This window comes from Herpailurus yagouaroundi, unplaced genomic scaffold, assembly GCF_014898765.1.
Source record: "Herpailurus yagouaroundi ecotype Mexico unplaced genomic scaffold, PumYag 142, whole genome shotgun sequence".
Lineage (NCBI taxonomy): Eukaryota > Metazoa > Chordata > Mammalia > Carnivora > Felidae > Herpailurus > Herpailurus yagouaroundi.
In genome coordinates, this window is record NW_024412397.1 from 235,757 (window position 1) to 260,010 (window position 24,254).

At 51.5% G+C, this 24,254-nt stretch overlaps 1 protein-coding gene across 2 annotated transcripts; it reads right to left on the reverse strand.

Moving 5' to 3' along the window:
- Positions 1–9,802: 9,802 nt before the first annotated feature.
- On the reverse strand, positions 9,803–24,232 carry RBFA (ribosome binding factor A). Of its 2 annotated transcripts, none has more exons than XM_040478509.1 (7): positions 24,050–24,232; positions 21,430–21,472; positions 20,627–20,803; positions 19,951–20,063; positions 17,334–17,418; positions 13,446–13,519; positions 9,803–12,382 (listed from the first exon to the last, which is right to left on the reverse strand). In XM_040478509.1, the coding sequence occupies exons 1-7, from the start codon at positions 24,208–24,210 to the stop codon at positions 12,046–12,048; spliced, it is 990 nt and encodes a 329-aa protein (XP_040334443.1). In that variant the 5' UTR covers positions 24,211–24,232; the 3' UTR covers positions 9,803–12,045. The 2 variants fall into 2 exon arrangements, with proteins under 2 accessions (XP_040334443.1, XP_040334444.1); XM_040478510.1 differs by having other exon boundaries at positions 24,030–24,127.
- Positions 24,233–24,254: the final 22 nt, after the last annotated feature.

A 24,254-nucleotide genomic window follows, 5' to 3' on the forward strand; every position in this document is an offset into this window, starting at 1 on the left:
TACAACAGGGAAAAGATGAATCTCCGGCTGCCTTTTTAGAACGGATCATGGAGGCATTCCGTACCTATACCCCCATGGATCCAGAGGCTCCGGAAAGCAAGGCAGCTGTTATCATGGCCTTTGTAAACCAATCAGCCAAAGACATTAGGAGAAAATTACAGAAAATAGACCAGGAGAAAAAAGTCTGCAGGACTTACTGGTGGTAGCCGAAAAGGTATATAATAACCAGGAGCCTCCTGAGGACAAGCAGGCTTGCGTCATGGCGGCTGCCAGCAGTAAGCAGACTCGAGACCTGGCCAGAATACTACTAGCTACCACTGCTGACTTCCCCGAGGAACGAGACCGCCGCCTCCGGCAGCTGGCAGACGACACAAGAAAAGGTAAAGGAACCACCAAGGGGGGGAAGCAGAGGCTGCAGAAGGATCAGTGCGCATACTGCAAGGAGATAGGGCATTGGGCCCGAGATTGTCCAAAAAGGGCCGGCGGGAAGGGAAGCAAGACTGATCGAGTAAAAGTCCTAGAGCTAGATGAACTAAGTGATTAGGGGAGTCGGGGTTTGGACCCTCTCCCCGAACCCAGGGTAACTCTTAAAGTGGAGGGGACCCCTATTGACTTCCTTGTTGACACCGGAGCACAACATTCGGTCCTCCGCACCCCACAAGGAAAACTAGCCAACAAGAAGTCCTGGGTGCAAGGCGCAACTGGTATGAGCCAGTATTCATGGACTACCCGAAGAACAGTAGATTTGGGAACGGGCCAGGTATCCCACTGCTTTATGGTAATACCAGAATGCCCCTACCCGCTGTTAGGACGGGATTTACTGACCAAGATTGGAGCTCAGATAACTTTCAGACAAGGGGGGGCCTCAGGTCACCGATGGCAAGGGCCACCCCATCCAGGTACTGACCATGAAACTGGAGGATGAATACCTCCTCCACCAGGAGGCGCTCCCGAGAGAGGATAATATAGACAGATGGCTACAAGAATTCCCCTCAGTTTGGGCAGAGACGGGGGGGATGGGACTATCCGCTCACAGGACCCCAGTCCTGGTAGAGCTCAAGCCAGGAGAGAGTCCGGTAAGGATCAAACAATACCCCATGTCTCAGGAGGCCCGGAAGGGGATCCAGCCACACATCCGGAGACTACGAAGCCTAGGGGTACTAGTTCCTTGCCAGTCTGCCTGGAACACCCCCCCTACTGCCGGTGAAAAAGCCTCACACAAATGACTATCGACCGGTACAAGACCTCCGGGAAGTAAATAAAAGGGTCGCGGACATACACCCAACTGTTCCCAACCCATATACTCTCTTGAGCTCCTTGGCACCCTCCAGGGTCTGGTATACTGTACTAGATTTAAAGGACGCCTTCTTCAGTCTGCCGCTGGCACCCCAGAGCCAACCCTTGTTCGCCTTTGAGTGGCATGATCCGGAGAAGGGCTACAGTGGGCAACTCACCTGGACACGGCTACCTCAGGGATTCAAAAATTCACCCACCATCTTCGACGAGGCACTACGCGAGGACCTGGGTGAGTACAGAAGGGAGCACCCTGGCCTCACCCTCCTATAGTACGTAGATGACATCCTGATTGCTGCCGACACAGCCAAAGACTGTGAGCGAGGGACCCAGGACCTGCTGGCTACCTGGGGGCCTTAGGGTACTGGGCATCCGCGAAGAAGGCTCAGATATGCAGGGAGAGGGTAAGTTACCTGGGATATATCCTGGAGGGCGGACAGCGGCGGTTATCAGATGCCAGAAAAGAAACTGTCCTAAAGATCCCTACTCCCACCTCCTGAAGAGAAGTGAGGGAATTCCTAGGATCAGCCGGCTACTGCCGCCTCTGGGTTCCAGGTTTTGCTGAGATCGCCAGGCCCCTATATGAAGCTACCAAAGAGGGGAAAACATTTAAATGGACTGAAAAAGAAGAAATTGCCTTTAATCAGTTAAAAAAGGCCCTCTTAAGTGCCCCAGCCCTGGGCCTACCAGACATTACGAAACCCTTCCACCTCTTTGTAGACGAACATAAGGGAATAGCAAAAGGGGTTCTAACTCAAGCCTTAGGCCCCTGGAACCGCCCAGTGGCTTACCTGTCTAAGAAACTAGACCCAGTGGCTGCCGGCTGGCCGCCATGCCTAAGAATTATTGCGGCGACAGCACTCCTAGTCAAGGATGCAGACAAACTGACCCTAGGACAGGAGATCTGGATCACGACCCCACACGCCGTTGAAGGGGTCCTGAAACAGCCTCCGGATAGACGGATGAGCAATACACGTATGACTCATTACCAGAGCCTCCTACTCAACCCTCCACGAGTGCGGTTCCACCCCAGTGTGGCCCTCAATCCTGCAACCCTGCTGCCCGACCCTGACCTAGGTGCTCCACTACATGACTGCGGGAATCCTGGAACAAGTACATGGATTCCGGACGGACCTGACCGACCGGCCCCTCCCCGATGCTGAGGCTACTTGGTTCACTGATGGCAGCAGCTTTGTGCAAGACGGACACAGGTATACGGGTGCAGCGGTGGTCACCGAAACGGACACCGTATGGGCGGAGGCTCTACCCTCCGGAACGTCAGCCCAGTGAGCAGAGCTCATAGCCCTCACCAAGGCGCTGATGCTGGGAGCTGGAAAACGGCTTAACATCTACACAGACAGCCGTTATGCATTTGCCACAGCTCATATTCATGGGGCAATTTATCAGGAGAGGGGGTTACTGACGGCAGAAGGATGGACTATAAAAAATAAGCAGGAGATATTTAACCAGCTTACGGCCTTATGGCTTCCTGCCAAGCTAGCCATTATCCACTGCCAAGGGCACCAAAAAGCTGATAACCCAGTAGCTAGAGGTAATCGAAAGGCTGACCAGGCAGCCAAGGCAGTAGCCCTTACTCCAGTCCCCACCATGACCATACAACTACCGGACCCGGGAGACCCAGTTTTACCAGACCAGCCCAAGTACTCCCAGGAGGAGTTACAGCGGATCAAGAAACTCCCCATGGCCCAGGAGATAAAGGGATGGTGGTATACACCTAACAAGGAGCTCGTGCTGCCAGACCAGCTTGGAGTCTCAATATTAGAGCACATGCATCGGTCTACTCACATGGGGGCCCGAAAATTAAAAGACTTAATCCGACATGCCGGAATCAAGATTCACCAACAGGACACCAAAATAGAGCAAGTTGTATCTGCCTGCAAGACCTGCCAACTCACCAACGCGAGAGCCACATCAAATAAAAAAGGAACCAGGCTCAGAGGCACCAGACCGGGAGCCCAATGGGAAGTCGACTTCACTGAAGTCAAACCAGGAAAGTATGGTTATAAATATCTTTTAGTATTTACAGACACCTTCTCTGGCTGGGTGGAGGCATACCCAACCAAGCATGAAACAGCTCAGAGGGTGGCTAAGAAGCTACTAGAAGACATCTTACCCAGGTATGGTTTTCCTGCCATGGTAGGATCAGACAATGGACCAGCTTTTATCTCGCAGGTAACACAGGCAGTAGCCAAGGCGGTGGGGGCAAACTGGAAATTACATTGTGCTTATAGGCCCCAGAGCTCAGGACAGGTAGAAAGAATGAATAGAACCCTAAAAGAGACCCTTACCAAATTAACCATGGAGACTGGTGGGGACTGGGTGACTCTCCTACCATACGCCCTTTACTGGGTTAGAAACACTCCTTACACTCTGGGTTTTACTCCCTACGAGATCATGTTTGGTAGGCCACCCCCTGTTATTCCCAGCCTTCGAGCTGAACTTATTGCTGAGTTTAAAGATCAAGAACTTTTTCTTTCCTTGAGAGGGCTCCAGAGGGCACATGAGGACATTTGGCCGCGCCTCCGTGCCATCTACGAGGCTGGCCCGACCCCGACACCTCATCAGTACAGGCCGGGAGACTGGGTCTATGTCAAGAGGCACCACCGAGAGACCCTTGAGCCACGCTGGAAGGGACCCTACATCGTGGTGCTGACAACCCCCACCGCTGTCAAAGTAGACGGCATCACGACCTGGGTCCATCACACCCACGTTTGGCCAGCGGACCCCTCCTCGATCCGGAAGGACTTCGTCACTCGGGCCATCAGTCGGGACCAACACAACCCGCTCAAGCTCAAGCTACAGCGCATTCGACCCACCTAATATTGGTAACTCTGTTAACTCTGCTTGTCGTTGCTCATGCTGCCGGGAGTCCCCACACCCCCCAAAACATCACCTGGCAGATCATAGACACCAGCTCGGGGACAATACTTAATCAGACCTCCCAGAGCCACCCCAGGGACACATGCTTCCCAGAACTTAGCGTAAACATCCAAACTCTGTTCCCCTTGTCACCATAAATGCAGCCGGTCCCATGATTGGGTCCGTAAGCTACATGACAAGGGGGGAATGAAAGGGCGGGCCTACCCCGGCCAACTCCATCTTGTTCTGTGTTCTCCACCTTGAGCGACTGTCCCCGACATGACCCCTTTTCCGGGAAAATCGCAGAAACCTCAGATCGCGCCTCCTCCCCTTGAGTAACCTCCCGCTCACCCGTTCAAACTTCCTGATCAAAACACGCCCAGCGACCTGCGTAACAGGACTCTGACCCTTCCCCAGCCAATCGGCTGCCCCTAGACCCCTATAAAACCTTTGTGCTTTTGAAACTCGCTCTCTCTCTCCCCGGTATCTCACAGCTGCGTCGGTGCAGGTAGGGGACTGAACTCGAGCTAGCTCGAATAAAGGCTCTTTTGCTTTTGCATCGGACTCGGCTCCCTGGTGGTCTTTGGGGATCACGAATTCTGGGCATAACAGTAGTACTCTTAATAATCCTTTTTCTTTTCTTTAGAACTGATAATTTCTCCATTTTCATTTCTGATTTTTAGAAATTTCAGTCTTTTGCTCATCTAGAGTTTTGAGGGGGCCTGGGTGGCTCACTTAAGCGTCTTTTGAGCTCGGGGTCCTGAGTTCAAGCCCTACATTGGGCTCCGTGCTGGGTGTGAAGCCTACTTTAGAAATAAAATAAAGCTTTGTCAATTTTGTTATCTTTTCGAAGAACTAACATTTATTGATATTCTCTACTTCATTTGTCACCGCTCTAGACTTCATTTCCTTCCTTCTCCTAGCTTTGGGTTTTTTCTGCACGTCCTTAAATTGTAAAGTTAGGTGGTTGATTTTCTGCAATCTTGACTTTTTTAACGTCAGCATTTATACCTATAACCATCCCTTTAGCACTGCTTTTGCTGCATCCCGTAAGTTTTGATGTGTTGTTTTCATTTTCATTCATCTCAAAGTATTTTTTAATCTCCCTGTGATGACTTCTCTGTTGGTTATTTAAGACTGTGTTGGTGTAATTTCCAATTTTATTTGTTACTGATTTTGAATTTCATCCCATTATGGTGATAGATTGCAGGACAGCCTTGTTTTTAAATTCTTGAAACTTAATCTGTGGCCTGACATATGGAAACATGGCCCACGTGCACCTGAGAGCAACGCACGTGCTCTTGTTGGCTGGTGTCTGGTACGTGTTCGCTCTAGTTGGCTTATCGTGTTAAGTCCTCGATTTCCCTGCTTCTGTCTGGTTTATGTGCCCACGGTTATGAGAGGAGTATTAAGGTCTCCGACTATCATTTTAGAACTGTTTCTCCATTCAGTTGTGTCAAGTTTTGCTTCACGCATTTCGGTGGCCTATCATTAGATGTGTAAATGTTTATAATTGTTATGTATCGTTTCACTGAAATTTGTATTTCTAGTGCCCTCCCTTATCTCTTGTAATTTTTGAAAATTTAAACACATTTTTATCTGATATTAGTGTAGCCACTCCTGCTATCATTGGTTATTATTTGCATGGAACATCTTTTCACATCCTCTCGCTTTTCACTATTTATAGCTTTGGATCTAGAGTCTCTCGGAGACAGCATGTTATTTGGATGATGGCTTTTTATCCATTCTGGCAATCTCTGTCTTTACATTGAAGAGTTTAATCCACTTGTAATCCACATGTAAGATAACTACAGAGAAGGACTTTTGTCATTTTTCTATTTGTTATGTGCCTTCAGCTTCTTTTTGTCCCTCATTCCCTGCATTACTGTCTTTTGTGTTTAGTTTGTTATCGCCGTTGTTTAGCAGTGAAACATTTAAATTCCTTTCCCATTTCCTTTTGTATATATACACTACAGCTGTCTCCTTTGTGGTTACCGTGAGGATTACATTCGACACCCTGTATTTATACCAGCTTGATTTCGGTAACACACACACACTCTCCTTTAACGTCTCTGTCCCCAGCCCTCTCAGTTGTTGTCACAAAACATAAATTAACAAGTATTCCGAACGCACTAGTCTCTTAAATTACGTAGAAATCAAACTGTGGAGTTACAAACTGTCCTAAAAATACTAGTTTTTATCATTGGCCATGAATTTTTCTTTACTGAGATCTTTGTTTCTCCATACAGCTTTAAGTTACACTCCACTGTCTTTCATTTCACCTGCAGGACTTGAGCATCGCTTCAAGGGCAGGTCTAATAGTAATGGCACTCCCTCAGCTTTTATTTACCTAAAAATGTCTTAATTTCTCCCTCACCTTTGAAGGACACTTGCTGAATACAGAATTCCTGGTTGAAAGTTTTTCTTTTCAGCATTCTGCGTATATCAACCCACTGCCTCCTGACCTCTGGTTTCTGATGGAAATCTGTTAATCTTATCTGGGATTCCCTTATATGTATTGCTTTACTTCTCTCTTGCTGCTTCAAGATGCTTTGTTTGGCTTTTCGCATGTTTATGTGTCTGGGGCGCCTGGGAGGCTCAGTCGGTTAAGTGTCTGACTCTTGATTTCTGCTCAGGTCGTGACCGGGCTCTGGGCTGGCAGCACAGCACCTGCTTGGGACTCTCTCTCTCCCCTTCTCTGACTGCCCCTTCCCCACTAATGCTGTCTGCCTCTCTCAAATAAACTTAAAAAAGCGGGGGGGGGGGGGGCACTCCTGGGTGGCTCAGACGGTTAAGCATCCGACTTCAGCTCAGGTCATGATCTCACAGTCTGTGGGTTTGAGCCCCACGTCAGGCTCTGTGCTGACAGCTCGGAGCCTGCTTCGGATTGTGTCTCCCTCTCTCTCTCTGCCCCTCCCTCACTCACACTCTGTCTCTCTCCAAAATAAACATTTAAAAAAAATTAAAAAACAAAAAGTTTATGTGTTTTAGTGTGGGTCTCTGAGTTCATCTTGAGAGTTCACTGAGCTTCCTGGGTGTTTCCTCAAACTTGGGAAACGTTCAGCCATTGTTTCTTCCAATACTTTCTCTCTCTCTCTCTCTCTCTCTCTCTCTCTCTCTCTCTCTCTCGTCTCCTTCTGGGACGCCCACAATGCATACGTTGGTCTGCTTGGTGGGATCCCACACGTCCCTTAGGTCCCATTAACTTTAACTTTTTTTTTCTTTCTGTTCCTCAAACTCAGCTTCCTAGAGCTGTACAGTATTCAAATTAATGCTAACAAGTCGCACAGGCGCGTGCTCACATTCTTCAAGATAAACCTGAGGCCAGAACGCTGAGCCTCTGTTCTCACAACAGGATTTTAGGGTCCTAGAGGGACGTCTTCACCTATGAAGCTCTGTGTTTGTTGCCGGCAGACACATGTGACTTCCAATAGGACAGACTTTGCTCTCCTATCATCTTGGCGTGTCACCAAGACATGAAAACCTAGCCGTGTCCGTGGGGCCACACTGCAGAGGGCCGCCGGGCCTCCAGTGCAAGCACGTGTACACGGTGCTCCGCGCGTCCTTGTGAGGTAGGCCGTGCACACCCTCCACCAGACACTGAATGAACGCTTCCCCTCGATCCCTTTGCTCGTCAATAAAACCAAGCTCCTAAGCAGAAGGGGAACACAAAGCACGTGCCAGGCTCCACTAAGTCGGCGTTCACGCATTTCAGTATACCCTCGCTGACCTTTGAAGCGGATGCTGTTCTCCCCACGGACACCGAGGGTGCTGAGCACGGAGGTCGCTGCTGGCGGACTGAGTACTGAGCCCAGAGCGGCAGGCTTCAGAGCCAAGCGGACGGAAAGTCCTTCCCTGCAGCACGAGGCCGGCATCTGTTCTTCCTGAATATACAAAAGCTGCACCTTGCCTTCTTCCTGTTTCTTTTAACCCGAAGCCCTGGTTTTCTGCTGCAATCTGGTCACAGGTGGCTCTTTCTCAGTCTTCCTTTTGGCCGTATGTTCTGCTTTGCCTCAGCTTTTCTCAGGCCCAGGGTGAAAAAGGGCCTCAGGCCACGTCTGCGTCTACTGCCCACGTTCTCCTCTGAGCCAGCGCTAACACCTACCCCTGACTCGAAGCAGACCCCGCTGGTCCATTAGTCGATCGACGCGTACTATACTCTGGCCTGGGAAACCTCACGCAAGAGGCAGACAAGACGCTGACTCAGCAATCAGTGCAGTGAGGTCGTAGCTATGGGAATTTAGGGCACCGCAACCAAAATTGGGTGTTCACAGAAGGCTCCCCAAAGGTGGCCCCCATCCCCAAGGTGAGGCAGAAAGGGGGGAAGAGCACGTGCAAACATGACGTCACAGGAACGGGGGCAGGTGACGGGTGGTGCCAAGTGAGGCTCTGTTACAAGTGATGCCACCAGGGTCCTGAGAGAAGCGAGCCCGGAGGCTGGTGTGGGTGGGGGCTGGGCTCATGACTGCAGGGGAAAAGGGCTTAAGTGTGAAAGTGGAAGGATGCTTAGCAAGAAGCTCTGACTCCCAAGGCAAACCTACAGACGCAAGGCCGACTCTGACTTGGGGGGTGCGGGGTGGGGGGTGCGGGTGGTGTCCAGGCTGGGAGTTCAGGGTCGAGGGCACTTTGAATCTGCCTCATACTTAGTGTCTGCTGTCGGGTCCCGGCCGGGGTGCCCTGCTGCCACGGGATCACCGCACCACTTCTGGAGGCTGCCTCCCCCTCCCCTCTGGCCCTTCCCACTACAGAAGTCCTAGGTTTCAGGAACTGAACGTTAGACGACAGCTGTGTAGACGAGTACAAGGCAGGGCCGGCCTCCCTCCATGGCCTCCTGCCACCACCTCCTTCCCCCTCCACCACCTCCCCCCTGCCTCCGCCACACCGGCCACAGACTGGTTAGGACACATGCTGCAACCACCAGACTGCTTTCACGGACGGTGCAATGCTGCAGTTGAATAATATTTTAAATCTTAATCACAAGAATTTACATATAGCCCTATCAAGCTTCACTTGATTAACTTTGGTTCTACATCTCAACCTACCGAAAGGCAATTGTGAGTTCTATTTTGTCACGTGACACATTCTTCCCACTTCTACACTTTATGTAATTTCGATAGCCTTTAAGTAAGAACTGAGCAAATCCTGGGACACGGGATTTCAGAAACAGGTCTCCACACCTCAACAAGAGGGCGCGGAACACAAGGGAAGTAAGGGCTGGAGGAGCACAGGCTTTTCTCCCTCCCACGGGTGATAGGGAGCAAATGGGTCATTTATTTCACTGTAGAGCTTAACATGTGTCATAGATTTAACTCGGGCGCGTTGAATATGCTTTATTCTAAGCACTTTTCAGTTTCAAAAAAACAATGCATGTATCACAAACGCTTGAACAGAAAAGGTGCCGTAAAAAAGTTGGAGATATCCTCGGGGCGCCTGGGTGGCTCAGTCGGTTGAGCATCTGACTTCAGCTCAGGTCATGATCTTGCCATTCGTGGGTTCAAGCGCCACGTCGGGCTCTGTGCTCACGGCCCGGAGCCTGGAGCCTGCTTCCGATTCTGCGTCTCCCTCTCTCTCTGCCCCTCCCCTGCTCATGCTCTGTCTCTCTCAAAATAAACATTAAAAAAAATTTAAAAAAAAGTTGGAGATATCCTGAACTTTACTGATAGGACCTAAAAGGCCAAGACGTCAGAGGGAAGACTCGAGGGAGGAAACCCTTCTGAACATGAAGTGAGTGTTCAAAGACTGAAAACGATGGTCTTCCGGGCAGTCTTCCCATGGAAGCCTGTCAAATTTTCTGTCCTGTTCGGTGTTTCAGCTGCTTGATACGTGGTTATTTTCAGTTCTGTTCTCAGGCTACTCAGTCCTTTCCAGGGTGGGACTGCTGGCTGCCAGCTGAAGCTCCCCCATAGACGCCCGGCTTGCACAAGAGGGAGTGGCCTGGGACGAGGCAGAAGAAGGCGCCAGGAAGGCACAGAGCTGCCAGGCCCACCCCCAAACCTCCACACGCACAACCCAGAAGCTCCGTGAACACTCTGTACCTGAAGTTCCAAGTCCTTCTAACAAACGCCAAGGTGAAGTAGGAAGTACTCTCTGCACTCAGAGGTCCTGTGCTTACTGAGGGTTCCTTCTACCCCAAAGAGAAGATGAACCCTTACAAAGGTGCAGAGTACCAAATGCCAGCAGCTAACAGAGATGCTGTTAGCGTGACCTTTAACCCTGTAAAACCAGTCCACACCACCAGGCAGCCCCTCGGTCTCCACTCTAGTCTTGGCCCCGTTTCTGGTCTCCAACTGTATTTACAGGGAGAACCTAAGACAATCGGTAGGAGTACAGAGCACAGAATTTCCCGGTCTGAGAACACATCTTTTTCCTGCCATTTGTTGACTTTTGGAAGCACAGGTGGAAAAGAGGAAAGAAAAGAGCAGGCCAGCACCCTGCACCGGCCTCTCCCAGTGCCCGTTACTTGACACACAACACAGATGGGCACGTCCCCGTCCATGGCACACTGACCTCACAATCCAGGAATCCAGGCCTGTTCCCGCTGCTCCGCACAGACGTCTGGACACCTTCGGCAGTGGAGACCAGATCTATGGTCAGCAGAACGGGCTGCCTGGTGCTGCAGGGTCCCGTATCAGTCAGGGTTTTTATACCGTGTATTTGTGATGTTATAACATCACGGGGGCCTTGCTGGCTGCGGAGACACTGCCCCTCCCAGGGCTAATTCCTACAGACAGTGAACCATTCCCCTGTAAACTCACATTTTATGTACAGACCCACAGATCCAGAGCCCACACTCCCAACCACCTCCTTTATCTGGCTCTTGCACACCAGCCAGTATTTCCTCTGCCGCACATCCCCCAGGGCCAGGACTCAACACGCAGAAAGCACTCCTATAGCCCAGAGCCTGCTGAAACTACTCACACTATCCAGCCTCGGCCATTCATTCCTGCAGAAGCCACACGTTCTCCTCTCCCTCAGCCTCCTGACCGACCCTGGGGCTTCCCCGAGTGGCCCTGCACGGCACGTCCCCACCTCCCGGGAATGTGGTGAATGAACTCCCCTTTCCGGACAGCAGGCTCAAGGTGTGTCTTCCCACTCCTGGTTAGAGCAAAGCACGTACATTTTCACAAGCTGACAGTCTGCACGCCAGCAACCGCGCTCCCAGGTGAAATGCTCCACACACGCGGCTACGAGCACCTTCCGGGGCAGACGGGATCACCCGAGTGCCACCTGGGCAGCTACGTGCCTAGAGCTTCCCAGTGGTCCGCCCGTGTCCCATGACAGGTCCCTTCAACAGGGGCTGCTGTGCCCACAAAGGCGGCATTGCCGGTGCCGCCTGCCTGCTGGGCACCGGCCCTGGTACCAGATGCCAGAAGGTGCCCAGGGGACAGCAGTGCTTCCTTCCTGACACTGTTTACAAAAGCCAAGTCCCGAGCCTCCTTGCTCCACCTCACTAGCGCCCGTCTCATCATCCAAGCCGCGCTGATGCCGTCCTCAGCATCTTGACACTGATGGCACTCGGGAAACGGAGGTGCCCCTCGCCCGGGAGCAGCTGCTCTAGGTCACACGTGGAGCAGGGTTTCTTTCACTTCCTTCCAACAGTGCTGTGACGCCCCTGACCCACACTCCCTGCATGGCAGCGGTCCTGCCCGGGGGAAAACTAGACGTGGGGCCATTCCAAGTCTGCCAGGAGGACAGCGCTTAGGGAATGAGCGGGATCACACACAAGGCGACGCTCTGCCTTGCTTGCTGGGAGCCCGCGAGGGGTGAAAAGCGGGACAAAGACGCCTGACTGTCCCCACAGGCCCCCTTCCTTCTCAGGCTAAGGCACAAGGCTGCCCAGGCGGTGGGACCGTGGTTCCGCCCAGCAGAGCCTCACACCTCACCCCCTCTCCGCCCCTCAGTCACCTCCGCCCTTCCTGCCGCCCCTCGGGAGCCATCCAGGTCAGGGTCCGGGTGGCTGCTCGCTGCCCCCGACAGGTGGTTCTCGCGGGAGAGGTCGCCATCTGCGCAGGGTGTGGCTGCCACGTTTCCCTCTCGTGTGTGTGTCAGTGGAGACTCCGCGGGACTCTCGCTCCTGCACCCTCGCTCTTTCCTCCTCTTATATTCCATGATCTGTTTGTTGAGTGCCTCGTGATCAATCCCACACAGACTTGAGCAGGCGGCAGGGCCCTGGGTGTTGCGTGAAGGGGCGTCCAGGGCCCCACAGCCCCTGGAGGGGAGAAGAGACGTCAGGTGAAGCGTGGGTGAAGCCGGGCGGTGTGGGGGCTCCTGGCCACCTCCTGGTGGACCCACTGACGTCCGAGGGAGGCTGGGGGATACGGCACGGGGAAGGGGCTCCGCCCCCATGTATGGTGCAGCCCAGGACAGCTTGGACACAGCCCTCCCGTCAGATGCCCTCTCAGTTGCTTTTCCCCAAATCCAGCCAGCGTGCTAGGCCCGTCAGGAAGAATTTTGAGTATGGTCCTTTACATGTGCCACTCAGGGTACTTGTCAAAACCCAAACATGGCCGTGTCCTGCCTCTGACCCCCTCCTGCTCAGCTACAGAAGGCTCAACTCCCTGCTGGTCCGGGATGTGGGCACTCACTGCTGCCTGGGGCCCTCGGGGCGCAGCGTCCCCTCCCCTGGCAAGCAGGTTGCTGGGGGCCCCACCCAAGTCCTGACAGTGCTGCCCCTGACGCTGACGCGCCCGCTCTGAGAACACAGGCTCAGGACCTGCTGAAGCTCTTCCGGAACCCGGAACAGGGCCCCTCCACAAACAGCTCACGTCTCTTTCTCAGCTGCAGCACCGCTCCCACCTCCTGACCCCCCCCCTCACCGGAAGGGGTGTCCTACATGCCCTTCTTGACACACAATCATCTGTGGATTCACTGCTCCCTGTGGGTCTCCGCCAGCAAAATGCAAGCTCCAAAGACCCCAATGTCTGTTCTATTCACATACGTATTGTACATGCTAGAACAGAGCCACAGGACATGCTCAGTAAAAATGTGCTGAGTGGAAAAACAGGGCGAGGGAGAGACACCTGTCCCCTCTCCAGGAGTTACCACAGCGATGGCAGATGCCATGGGCTCCAGCACTGTCGGGTAGACCACCGAGGCACTCCGAGCAGCCTTGCTGAGTACTCAGAACCACTGCAGACTGCCCCCAGGACCCGCCACAGGTCACTGCCAGGCTGCTGGGGCAGTGCACGGCCAGGGGTGCAGAACTGGGCAGCTGCCGTGGGAATCACACCAGGGCATTTGCCCAGGACAATCAAAACCATGTCCACGTGTACCTGGCATCACCTTGCACACGGTCTTCTCTTTCCTCTGGGGGCCCAAAATCAGCATTTGCCAGTAACCAATCAACCTGGAAAGGGGCATAGAGAGCAATTCAGTAAGCCACACCTCTGTGCACCTGCACCACGGCCCAACTCAGACACAGGCCTTCCAACTGTCCTCCGTGCCCCTCCGGTGACATCCCCCAGGGATGAGGCCATTCACCAGTCTGTGCTTTCAAACACCTGTTACTTAACAATCACATTTTCTCTAATAACGAACCGAGGCTTTCCTAAAACTACACTTAAAACTTGTAAACCTCAGGCAAATTTATGAAGAAACCAGTTAACTATTAGCTCAATTAAGTAACGTTTCCTGATTCCGAATGAAGTTGTATAAAACACTTAAACTGAACTTTGCCACAGAACTTGTGTGTTTGGGAAAAGAAAGCCTCCTGGCATAGCAACAAAGCCACAGTCAGGGGCGTGGCATGCAAATCCAGGTCCAAGGTGTCTGAGGGGCCCAATCTGGAAACAAGAGCTCCCCTCGGTGGGGGCACGCACACCACTGCTGAGCCCAGGGCGCTACACAGGCCCCTGCTCCCCGGATACCAGGGGCGGCTCCCACCTCTACCTGAGTGCCCAGGACACACACCTGGACCCTACCTGGCCACAGTGCCGGCCCGGGACGGCCCAGATCCGGGACCAGGGCCCGGCGTTCTGCAGCAACAGACTGCATCATCGCAAACCAACGGCAGAACCGAGGGAAAAGTCAGTCCACAGAAAATACCAGAAACAGCACTAACGATGCCACAACACGAGGACCAAGCACGGGTCTCCCAAGCTGGCTGGGAGAACGTGTGCTCGCACCCGACAAGGACAGGACGCGTGGCCATCCTGTGAAGGTCCACCCTGAGCACAACTCACAAGACTGGGCAAAAGACCTGGTGGGACCTGACCAAACAAGGAAAGGCCACCAGGCACAGGGGAAGGTGCTCGACTAGTCATCGAGAAGACACACGTGAGCCATGCCACGGCGCCCCGCTCACCTGCAACCAGCGGCTTCCTCACAATTACAGACACTTGCCACTCCTACGTGCTGACCTAAGAGACACAGAAACATCCATCCACACAAAAACGTGTACACACGTGTTCACAACAGCTTCACTCAGAGCAACTGAGAATTAGAAAGACAGACAAACGTCCGTGAGAAGGTGAACAAATGAAACGTAGCGTATTCGTATAATGACCCCACTTACCAAGAAAAAAGTAACCACTCACACCGAAACAACGTGAATCTCGAAAACCGTGCTGAGCAAAAGCAGCCAGGTGCCAAGACAACGTCCTTGGTGTGAAATTGCAGAAATCTAACAAGGAAAACTTGGGGCACCCTGTTGGCTGGGTCGGAAGAGCATCCGACTCCTGACCTCAGGGTCACGAGTTCAAGTCCCACGTTGGGTGTAGAGATATAGAACTTAAAAAAAAAAAAAAAAAAAAAGACGGGTGGTGGGAAGGGTGAGGACGGGGCGGGCCTCTGGGTAAATCCTGCCGCACCAAAGCTTTCGTTAAAAGTCTTAACAAAGAACCAATGCAGACACCACCAAACCCTAACACGTCAACACAGGCTGCAGGGCTGAGTCCCAGCCGAACTCCGCATGCACAGAACCTCGGGCGAGGACGGAAGCGGCTCAGTGCCCACCCCAAGGAGAAGTCCAGGCTCTAGCATGAGGCCCGTGGGGCGAGGCGAGCACGGCCCAGCCACGCCTGCTCTCAGAAGCGGGGAGACCAGCAAATGTGTAATAAATCCCAATGCTGGGAACGCAGTTTATGTATTTTCTTTAAAAATCTATTTTTCGTCCTTTGTAATTATGACAAAATCGACATTGTACAAACCCTTTGACTGAAATATAATACACGGGAAAAGCGCAAGGACATCAAGGCATACGGCTCAATGACATGTCACAAAGGGACTGTGCCTGTGGACATCCCCCTGACGTTTAAGGAGACGAACCCCAGGAAACTACGAGCCCCTCCTGCCCACTCCCAATAGTGCCAAAGACAGGCACTATTGACTTCCGTCACCACAGACCGGTCGCACGTGTCCCTGCACGTCCCACAGACAGAATCACAGGGACCATGGCCTCGCCTGGGGCTCTGCGTTCACCCCTCCATGGCTGAATCAGAGCTAGGCACCTACAAGAAACCCCAACACTAGCACCCGCACACCTCTGGCGGACACGCGTTTCCGTGGGCCCCCCCCCGCGGGAGCTCTGGGTCACAGGATGTGCGTGCGCGGCTTCCACGGGACCACGGGGTGGCGGGGCCGCAGCCCCGTGATTCCTCCACGCTCGGTGTGGTCACCGTTTAATGTCAACCTCTGCGGGGGAAGGGCACGTGCAGTACCTCCCTGTGGTTTCCGTTCCCGCTTTCTTCCCGACACCAGTGACGTCGGGGCCTACCGGCAGTGACGGCAGCAAAGCCAAGTGCCCCTCGGGGCTCGGCCTGGACGGAGCTGGTGCCGCTCTGCTTCCTGACACCGCAAAGTACGCGCTGCGACCACCGCCGGCCGCTACCACTTCCCACCACCCGCGACGCCTCCACGCGTGCAGCCCACACGACACACACGTACGCTGAGGGTACGAGACTCCAAGTTTCACCCACAAACCCCAACTTCAAATCTGCGTGTCTATCCAGATTACTTTGCCACTGGCTGACTTCAACTCTCTTACAAACAGACATAAGGGTCTCAAAACCACCGCACTGACTTCCGCAAGAGCCAGCCCACAATGACCGTGATGACTGTGCACTCGGCTAGCCACCTGCCCCCCTGAGACCCCTCGGTCGGGCCCCTGCTTGCTTCTAACTACAGTGACAGCGAGCCAGGCAGAAGCCTAACTCTGCCCCTGGCACAGGAAGGGCACAGAGGACAGACGCGGGGCCTCCACCGCGAATACCCAGCAGCAGCATCTCTGGAGAAAGAACCGCTCCAGGATGCTTTGAGCACTGTCTGCGCCTCCCTCCTTCCAATCACTTTTTCTAGAAAGGAGCCCACGGAGCCAGATAGGACCTTGCTGGCGAGACAGGGACAAGCCTGGGATGGTGAGAGCAGAGGTACTTCCTTCCACCAACTCAACCGGACATGCACGCATGAGCTCCCTGCTGCACTCTCCCCGGCAAACGCCTAACCTATGCTCTCCTGGGTTCTCTAAAGCTGGCACTGGTCACTTCACTCCTCCGTCTCCTTTTGTCGCTAGGAAAAGCCCCTACCTGTCAAGGTTATTGTTTGCATAAGGTTTTCAGTGTTGCTTGTATAATGAATAACAAAGATAAAAATGTCCGACTAGACTTGTTTTCCTCTGTGGCTCTAAAAACTACCTAGTCCTGCAGTGAATAACAGCTACCTAATTATAATCATAAGTGCTACTTACTGGGGGTTTTGTAAACTTTTTAAAAGTGTGACGTATCTTAATGACCACCAGGTAACACCATACAGATACAAATATATACACACATATATTTACACACAGGTTTTAGACCTCATAATTAACAGTATTTAAAGTAAGGGAAATTATACAAAACGGTTACAGAAGTAACCTCTGGTGCAAAGTAACTGCAGACGGTCAGATCCAGAGAGGGAGGCAGCTTTGCCTGCATCAACTTTGTAAGACAAGAAACAGAGACTTGGTGTCCTGGTGAGAGATACAGTGGTAAGCAGTTAAAATTTAAAGCCTGAAGAGTGGTTCCTTCTGGGGAGTCTGGCTGGGACAGAGGCATGGGAGCCTCACTTTTCATTTGTACCCGCCAAGGGTTGCTTCCTTTAACTGTACACATCATCTGAATCTCTCAAAATTAAATATAAAATCTTACTCATAGAAAAGCTCATTATGGAAAGTCACTTAGCCTTACCTCAGCTAGAGCCGCATTTCCTTTGTCCTGAAGAAACACTATCGGCGGCACGTTCCTCAGGGTCTGCTGGGACATCAAAATGTGCCTGGAGAGAGACAAGGCACACTGTGCGTTGCAGGTGACACTTAGCGGACAGAAAAATATACAGTAACCTCACGGAGAGGTAAGACAGAAGATTTGCTTATCACGTTACTCAAAACACCAACATGTCAGCCCAGGAAAGTCTTCCGCAGGCAACCGCCACATCACAAGAGGGATACAAAACACATCATCACAACTATTTTTAGCTGCCTAAATGCAACTCTTGAGATCCTAACGAATAACCTGATCTTCGCTTAGACGCCTCCCGGGCAGCACCGTGGCAGTGGGCTGCGCGGTCTGGGCACCGACAACCCGCCTCGGCTTCATTCCAGTGGACATCCACTGGCACCAAGGCCACACAAGTGCACCGAGGTCCTCAGCCATCCTCAGGCACATGTCATTCTCTGCATCGGTCACTGATACAAGCAGACTAAGGTGAACTGGCTGCAGCCAGTCCGCGGCAAAAACACTGGTGAGCACAGCCTCTCTGCACACAGCGACAGCAGGTCCTGGCCCGTGATTACAAGAGAGCCTCTACACCAAACCTCAGGTGAGCAGAAGAGCTGCGGAAAGGGACGGTCTGTTCGGTTGGATTTTCTGATTACCCAAAAACTCATCAGAAAGCAATGCTGTTAGTACACTTGTCAGAAATCTTTTTCTTGTTTCTGTTAACAAGAGAAAAATGAAATTAACTGAGCCCTCCTTGATACACAATTAATACTCTCCTCTAAAGAGACTCCTAGGGCCTCCTGGGAATGATGTCAGCTGAGCTGAAGCAGACGGTATGTGCAAACCCTAGTTCCACATAGGGTTCCATCCCCCTCTCCTAAAAGTGAAGCGTGAGGTACAAGGGAGAGGCGAGAGGAACAGAGAGAGGAAGGAGGCGGGAAGGAGGGAGTCCAGTTCTGAGTGCTGCTTGGTTAGGTTTCTGCATTTCTTAAGACTGGGGAGAAAACACAGTAACTCCTTTCCTAGCACCCACCTCGGTAGTTCTCAACTTTTTAGTCTCAAGACCTCTTTATATTCTTAAAACTTACTGAGCACACCCAAGAGCTTTCGTTGATGAGTGTTGTATCTATCCGTATCTACTACACTATAAATTAAAAGTGAGAATTTGAAAAACAGACATTCGTTCATTCAAGATAACAAACCTATTAAATGTTTACGTGGGATTTTTAATGAAAAATAACTAAACCATTGAAGATAATTATTCCCAAAAAAATGATTGAGAAACGTGGCCTTGGTTACATAGTCACAAATCTCTCTAATGCCCAGCTTAATGGGAGACGTTCTCCCCGCTGCACCCAAGCTGCTCTGTTATTCTGGCCGGACTAGAAGATCCGGCCTCACACTGCCCTGTAACTGGAAAAGGAGCAAATGAACACCACTCCAGAAAAGAATGGCTCTTCTCCAACACTCCACAAAAACTCAACAAAGGATACTGTTAAAGTTAGTTGCAGCGTGGAATCTGAAACCAGATCAATGAATGTCACTGTCATATTAAAATCCACTGGTGTATCTTGACCTCGAATGGCTCTTTCCCTAAGCTTGAGTTTGTAACTTCAGACATTAGTCATTTGGAAAACACTGGCTCACCAAATTACCCAGATTTGCAGAATGTTGACACACTGAACAGTATGACACTGCATTTGTCAACATGACCAACGTCCTCATCGAGAGTCTTTAAGTATCAGAAAGCTACCAAAATCACGGTGGTGGATACAGGTTTTCTAAAATCAATTTTCACTTGAAAGCTTGAATTTTATCACTGGCAACAAGTATAGTCAGTTGTTTTCCCTGAAGGGACAGGTTCACTTTGCTCATTTTAGAGAAAATGTGTCAAATACCCAAATCTGAAAAAACCACATCTTGTGGTTCACTTGTCATTTCCAGTGAACAGTGTCTATTTCAGCTCACAATCAACTGTGTGTTTCCCAGACAACCACATCAGCACAGGTTATTTTAGGCTTCCTTCCCACCACACAGAACATTACGACGACAGGTACCCAAGAGTTAGGATTTAATAAAATTAGTAACTTTTGCTTATTCATCATGGATAGTTTTTTTTTTTTTAATGTTTATCTATTTTTGAGACAGAGAGAGACAGAGCATGAACAGGGGAGGGGCAGAGAGAGAGAGACACAGAATCCGAAGCAGGCTCCAGGCTGTCAGCACAGAGCCCAATGCTCACAGACCGTGAGATCATGACCTGAGCCGAAGTCGGAGGCTCAACCGAATGAGCCACCCAGGCGCCCCATCACAGAGATCCTTAAACCGAAGTGGCATTGTGTTTTACTGGGAGCACATGGCATGAAGCTACAATGACCACAGGGACACCTGGGTGTCAGCAGTCCCCAGAAGTCTGGGGCCACACCGTGAGAACTGCTGTCCAAGATGACGTCTCACGTGCAGATGTAAACTACATCTTGAAATTTAAGAAAACGCGCCCAAAATTTTCCTTCAAAGCAAAAAAACTTAATGCAACAAGAGGGAAACACAAGGTGCGTGCGGAAGCAGACACGAAGAGCGCGGTCACCTCATGTGCGCGGCGCTCCTCCGCAGGACGGCCTCTGTGTGCGCGTTCTGCTCGGCCGAGACGGTCGTCCTCCAGTACACACGGCAGGCCGAGAAGTCTGAAGTCAGAGACACCTGAGTCCCACCCACCCCAGCCTCAAGTCACTGTCCGCTTCCGTGGGCTTCGGCGGACCACAGGCCGCGGCTGAAGACCAGCTCATCGGCAGTCGTCAGCTCCAGGCACCCACCACCCAGAAGCAGGCACTCCCGCGGGTACCGCGACAGGCCACCATCTCCGGCCACACACTACAAGGGGTGAAGCCGGGCCCGGAATCCAAACCCTCATCGTCCCTGACCCCAAGCCCACAGCCAGAACTACCACTTATTTTCCCATTTCCCTCCAGCTCAGCTCGCTCTAGGGACAGGGAGACTGCAGGGAGGCACCTGCTGTCTTCTCACCGAGACAAACGCACACGCGTCCGCCCATCGTGCTTCCTGGGCATCTGACAACGCCCTCAGTGCTTGCACACCACACACACGTGTGCACACGTACCCTCCGTCTTCACAGCTCGAATGGTCCCACTTAGCATCACTACAGAACTTCAAAGACCCTGAGTCTAGCATGGCGCCTTCTTTCTAACCACTAGACGCAGGCCTGCAGGCCTCACCCCGATTCCTCCCACCCGGGCCCAGTCTACCTTGGAGAGCTGCACATTCAGGTCACAGATCTCCTGGCTCACTTCAGGGGTGCACAGCAGATCAGTCAGCGCTTTGTAGAGGAGGCCGTTCAGGGCCCTCAGGCGCACCTGGTCGTCCTTCCTGGTTTTCTTTGAGGTGGTCTTCGTTAGGAATTCCAACTGGGACGGCTTGTACATCTCCATCAAGAAGAACACACAGAAAGGCCAACGTTACAACTGTATATGTTAAACTTGTCCTAATCTACAAAAAGGGAGCTGGGAAGGACTTAGCACCTTGAAAAACAAAAACCAACGTTACCCTCAACCATCTCAGCTTGATTCATTAAGATACAATTTAAAGACCTGGATCCTTCATAGATTTTACCTAGCGCCCCTCCAAAATTAAAAGTACTGTCAGTATATATTTTTTCCTCCCCAAAAATCTCATTGAAACATAATCCACATACCATAAAATTCTCCCTCTCTAAAGATACACAATTCAGTGGTTTTTAACACACAATGTAATTTTTCTAACGAGAACCATTTATTATATAAACTTTTACAGCACATCTACACGTGTCATGCACACACACTAAAAACCACTGTTAGTATTCGATAACAGAGACAACATTCCAGAAAACTTTAGTATGACTCTTTTTTTTTTTTTTTTTAAGTCAAAATTCACTCTACCAGTGTATCTAGTCCCAGCCTGCAGACCTTGTGCATTCAAACTTGGAAATGGAAGGACGGCCAGGCTGGAGTTTTGCCGACTTCTGGAACCTCACGCCCACCAGAGTCTACAGCAGCTGCTACTCTGGACTTACCAAGTGAGAGCCCAAGGAAGGACCTTCATACCAAAACTTCTTTCTGTGGAGAGAAAGTAAGAACTAGAACACTGAAGGCAAATGAAAGAAAAAAATATTATACGCACCAACTCGATACTATGATACAAAAATTCTTTTTTTATATTTTTTTAATGTTTATATATTTTTGAGAGAGAGAAAGAGACAGAGCACGAGCGGAGGAGGGGCAGAGAAAGAGGGAGACACAGAATCAGAAGCAGCTCCAGGCTCTGAGCTGGCAGCACAGTGCCCAACATGGGGCTCAAACCCACGAACCATGAGATCATGACCTGAGCTGAAGTCAGATGCTTAATCGACCGAGCCACCCAGGCGCCCCAATACCAAAATTCTTTTTAAGGGGCTAAACTTGGGCACAGAAATTATGTCACTGGGATGCTAAGGAATTTAGAATCTAATCAACAAGGGTTGTAGGGGAGACAAGACAGTTTTCATTCAACCTTCTGATGTTTACTTAAGGTCTACTTCCAATCCCGAAGGTGCAGAAAGAGAATCTTAAAAGAATGTCTACCAAGCTGCACTGAGCCCCGTACCACACTTGAGAAAGCAGTTTCCCAGGGCCGCGCGGCCATGCACGTGCTGGGGTTGGACGAGTAACAGGGTGGTGGAGGGGAGGCCGGCCACCTGCTGCAGGGGGAGGTTACAGATAAGCGAGGAAAGGGCGCCAGATGAGCCATGTGGACATCAGTATGGGCTCGTCTCTCTGTGTACCAACACGGTGGTCACGTATAGAAACGTTTACAGGCAAGCGTATATACAGAGTTAAAGTTAACGTACGTTCTCCTTTGTCAGCTGAAAAAGTCTAACAGACAGGCCAGCTCTCAAACCACCGTTTCTGATGGCGTTCTGCAGTAACAGCAACCAGAGCCCGTTGGAGCAACGGCTGATTCTTGGGCCCACAAAGGATGTGCCAGGAAAAAAGTGCACAAAAGAAAACTTTTTTTTTTAAACCCACCACAAAACCCACAATGAGGAGTGTGTCTAAATGAAAGAGCTAAAACATCTGAGCAAAATAAAGTAGTATTAGTTAACACCTGTTAAGTCCACACTGACATAAATTAGTAAATGCAGGACAAGAAACGCATCTCTCACAGAATTCCAAACAATTCAAGAGTATGACTCCCCCTCCTGAGATGAGGGTTGCACACGGTGAGGTCCCCCTAAAGAAAATAATGGGGGGGGGGACACCTGGGTGACTCGGTTGAACGTCTGACTTCAGCTCAGGTCATGATCTCACGGTTTGTGAGTTCGAGCCCCACGTCGGGTTCTGCTCTCAGCCTGGAGCCTGCTTTGGATCCTCTGCCTGCCCCCCTCAGAAATGAACAAACACTGAAAAAAACAATAGTATGGAATGAGGAGTAGGTCTTTCCTTCTACGGTCTTCCGCCCAAGAACCCACAATGCCAACATAATCGTTAGAAGAAAAAAAATCACACAAATCCAAAGAGAGGAGCAGAAAATATCTAGAAATACGTAGAAAATATCTAACCGTAACTCCTTGAACCCATCAAGGTCACAAAACAGTCAAGAGCAGTGGCTAAATGTAATGGGGTCCTTGGATAGGCTCCTGGGACAGAAAAAGGGTGTTTTTACTGAGGAAACTGAGGGGCACCCAGGTGGCTCAGTCGGTTCAGCACCCAACTTTGGTTCAGGTCACGATCTCGCGGTTCGTGGGTTCGAGCCCCGCGTCGGGCTCTGTGCTGCCGGCGCGGAGCCTGGAGCCTGCTTCCGATTCTGTGTCTCCCCCTCTCTCTGCCCCTCCCCCGCTCAAGCAAGCGCTCTCGCTCTCTCTCAAAAATAAATAAACATTACAAAATTAAAAACAAAAAAGTTAACTGGAACAAGGCATATGCTTCAGTTAATAATCACGTATCAGTACTGGCTCCTTAAGGTGACAAATGTGCCCCGCTAACATGTTAACGTAAGAGACGTGGGGTGTGGTTACGCGGGAACTAACTGTACTCTGCCAAGTTTTCTGAAAATGTTTTTAAAAATTAATCTATTAAAATAAAACAAGCACACAACCCTATCTACCACAGTCAGAACTGAAAGTGTGCGACGAAAACCAACACACTGTATTCTACTTCTCTCACGGTAAGAAAACTATCCTCAAATTAGGCCAACAAAGGAAGCAGTAACATGGGAAGAAAACGCGCGCGCTTTCTTCCTTCCCTCTGATGAATCTACAAGAACCACCAGAAATGTCCGCACCACTTTGCTTCGTACGTTCCTGACGTACCGTCAGGTTATGACCTCCACTACGGAAGCCGGCTGAGTGGGGACACGAGCAAATGCTAACCAGTGAGTGCGACTGCCTGCGAGTCTTCCGTAAGCATCGGTCTAACGGGCAGACCGCAGCGAGGGCCCCAGGGCAAGGCCTGTGCGTGAAGCCCCGCCCGTGGACCCATCTCCGTGGGCACCAACCCCCGCCCCACTGACCCATCCCCGTGGGCACCGACTCCGCCCCGTCGGCCCCCCCCCCCCCGTAGACATTGCCACCTGCCCCCTGACTCGAGAGCGTCGCCTCGGCTGCATGGGCACCGCCCCCACCCCGGAGCCCCTCACCCAGACTCGGTGCGCATTACTTGGTTTTCGAAGCAAACTTCTTGAGTAGGTTCTTGCCACACGGGACTGGCGAGCTGTGCACGCCTCGGACACCGCCCGGAAGGAGAGCCGCTTGCCGTCCGCCGAGCGGCGCCCGAAACGTCTCGCGAAGCCCCCACACTCGGAGGGCCGAAGCCCACATGGCTGCCGGGAGAGCGCCGGGGCGGGGCGACGCGGGGCGGGGCG

What these genes read in the sequence shown, in the direction of transcription:
- RBFA (XM_040478509.1), bottom strand. Translation starts at nt 24,210, where the DNA reads ATGTGGGCTTCGGCCCTCCGAGTGTGGGGGCTTCGCGAGACGTTTCGG. An exon ending in GAAATGCGGCTCTAGCTGAG is followed by an intron (nt 13,520 to 17,333) that starts GTAAGGCTAAGT and finishes GCCCCTTTCCAG; the next exon opens with GTTGATTGGTTACTGGCAAA. An exon ending in CGTGTGCAAGGTGATGCCAG is followed by an intron (nt 12,383 to 13,445) that starts GTACACGTGGAC and finishes TCTCCCCTCCAG; the next exon opens with GGGCTGTGGGGCCCTGGACG.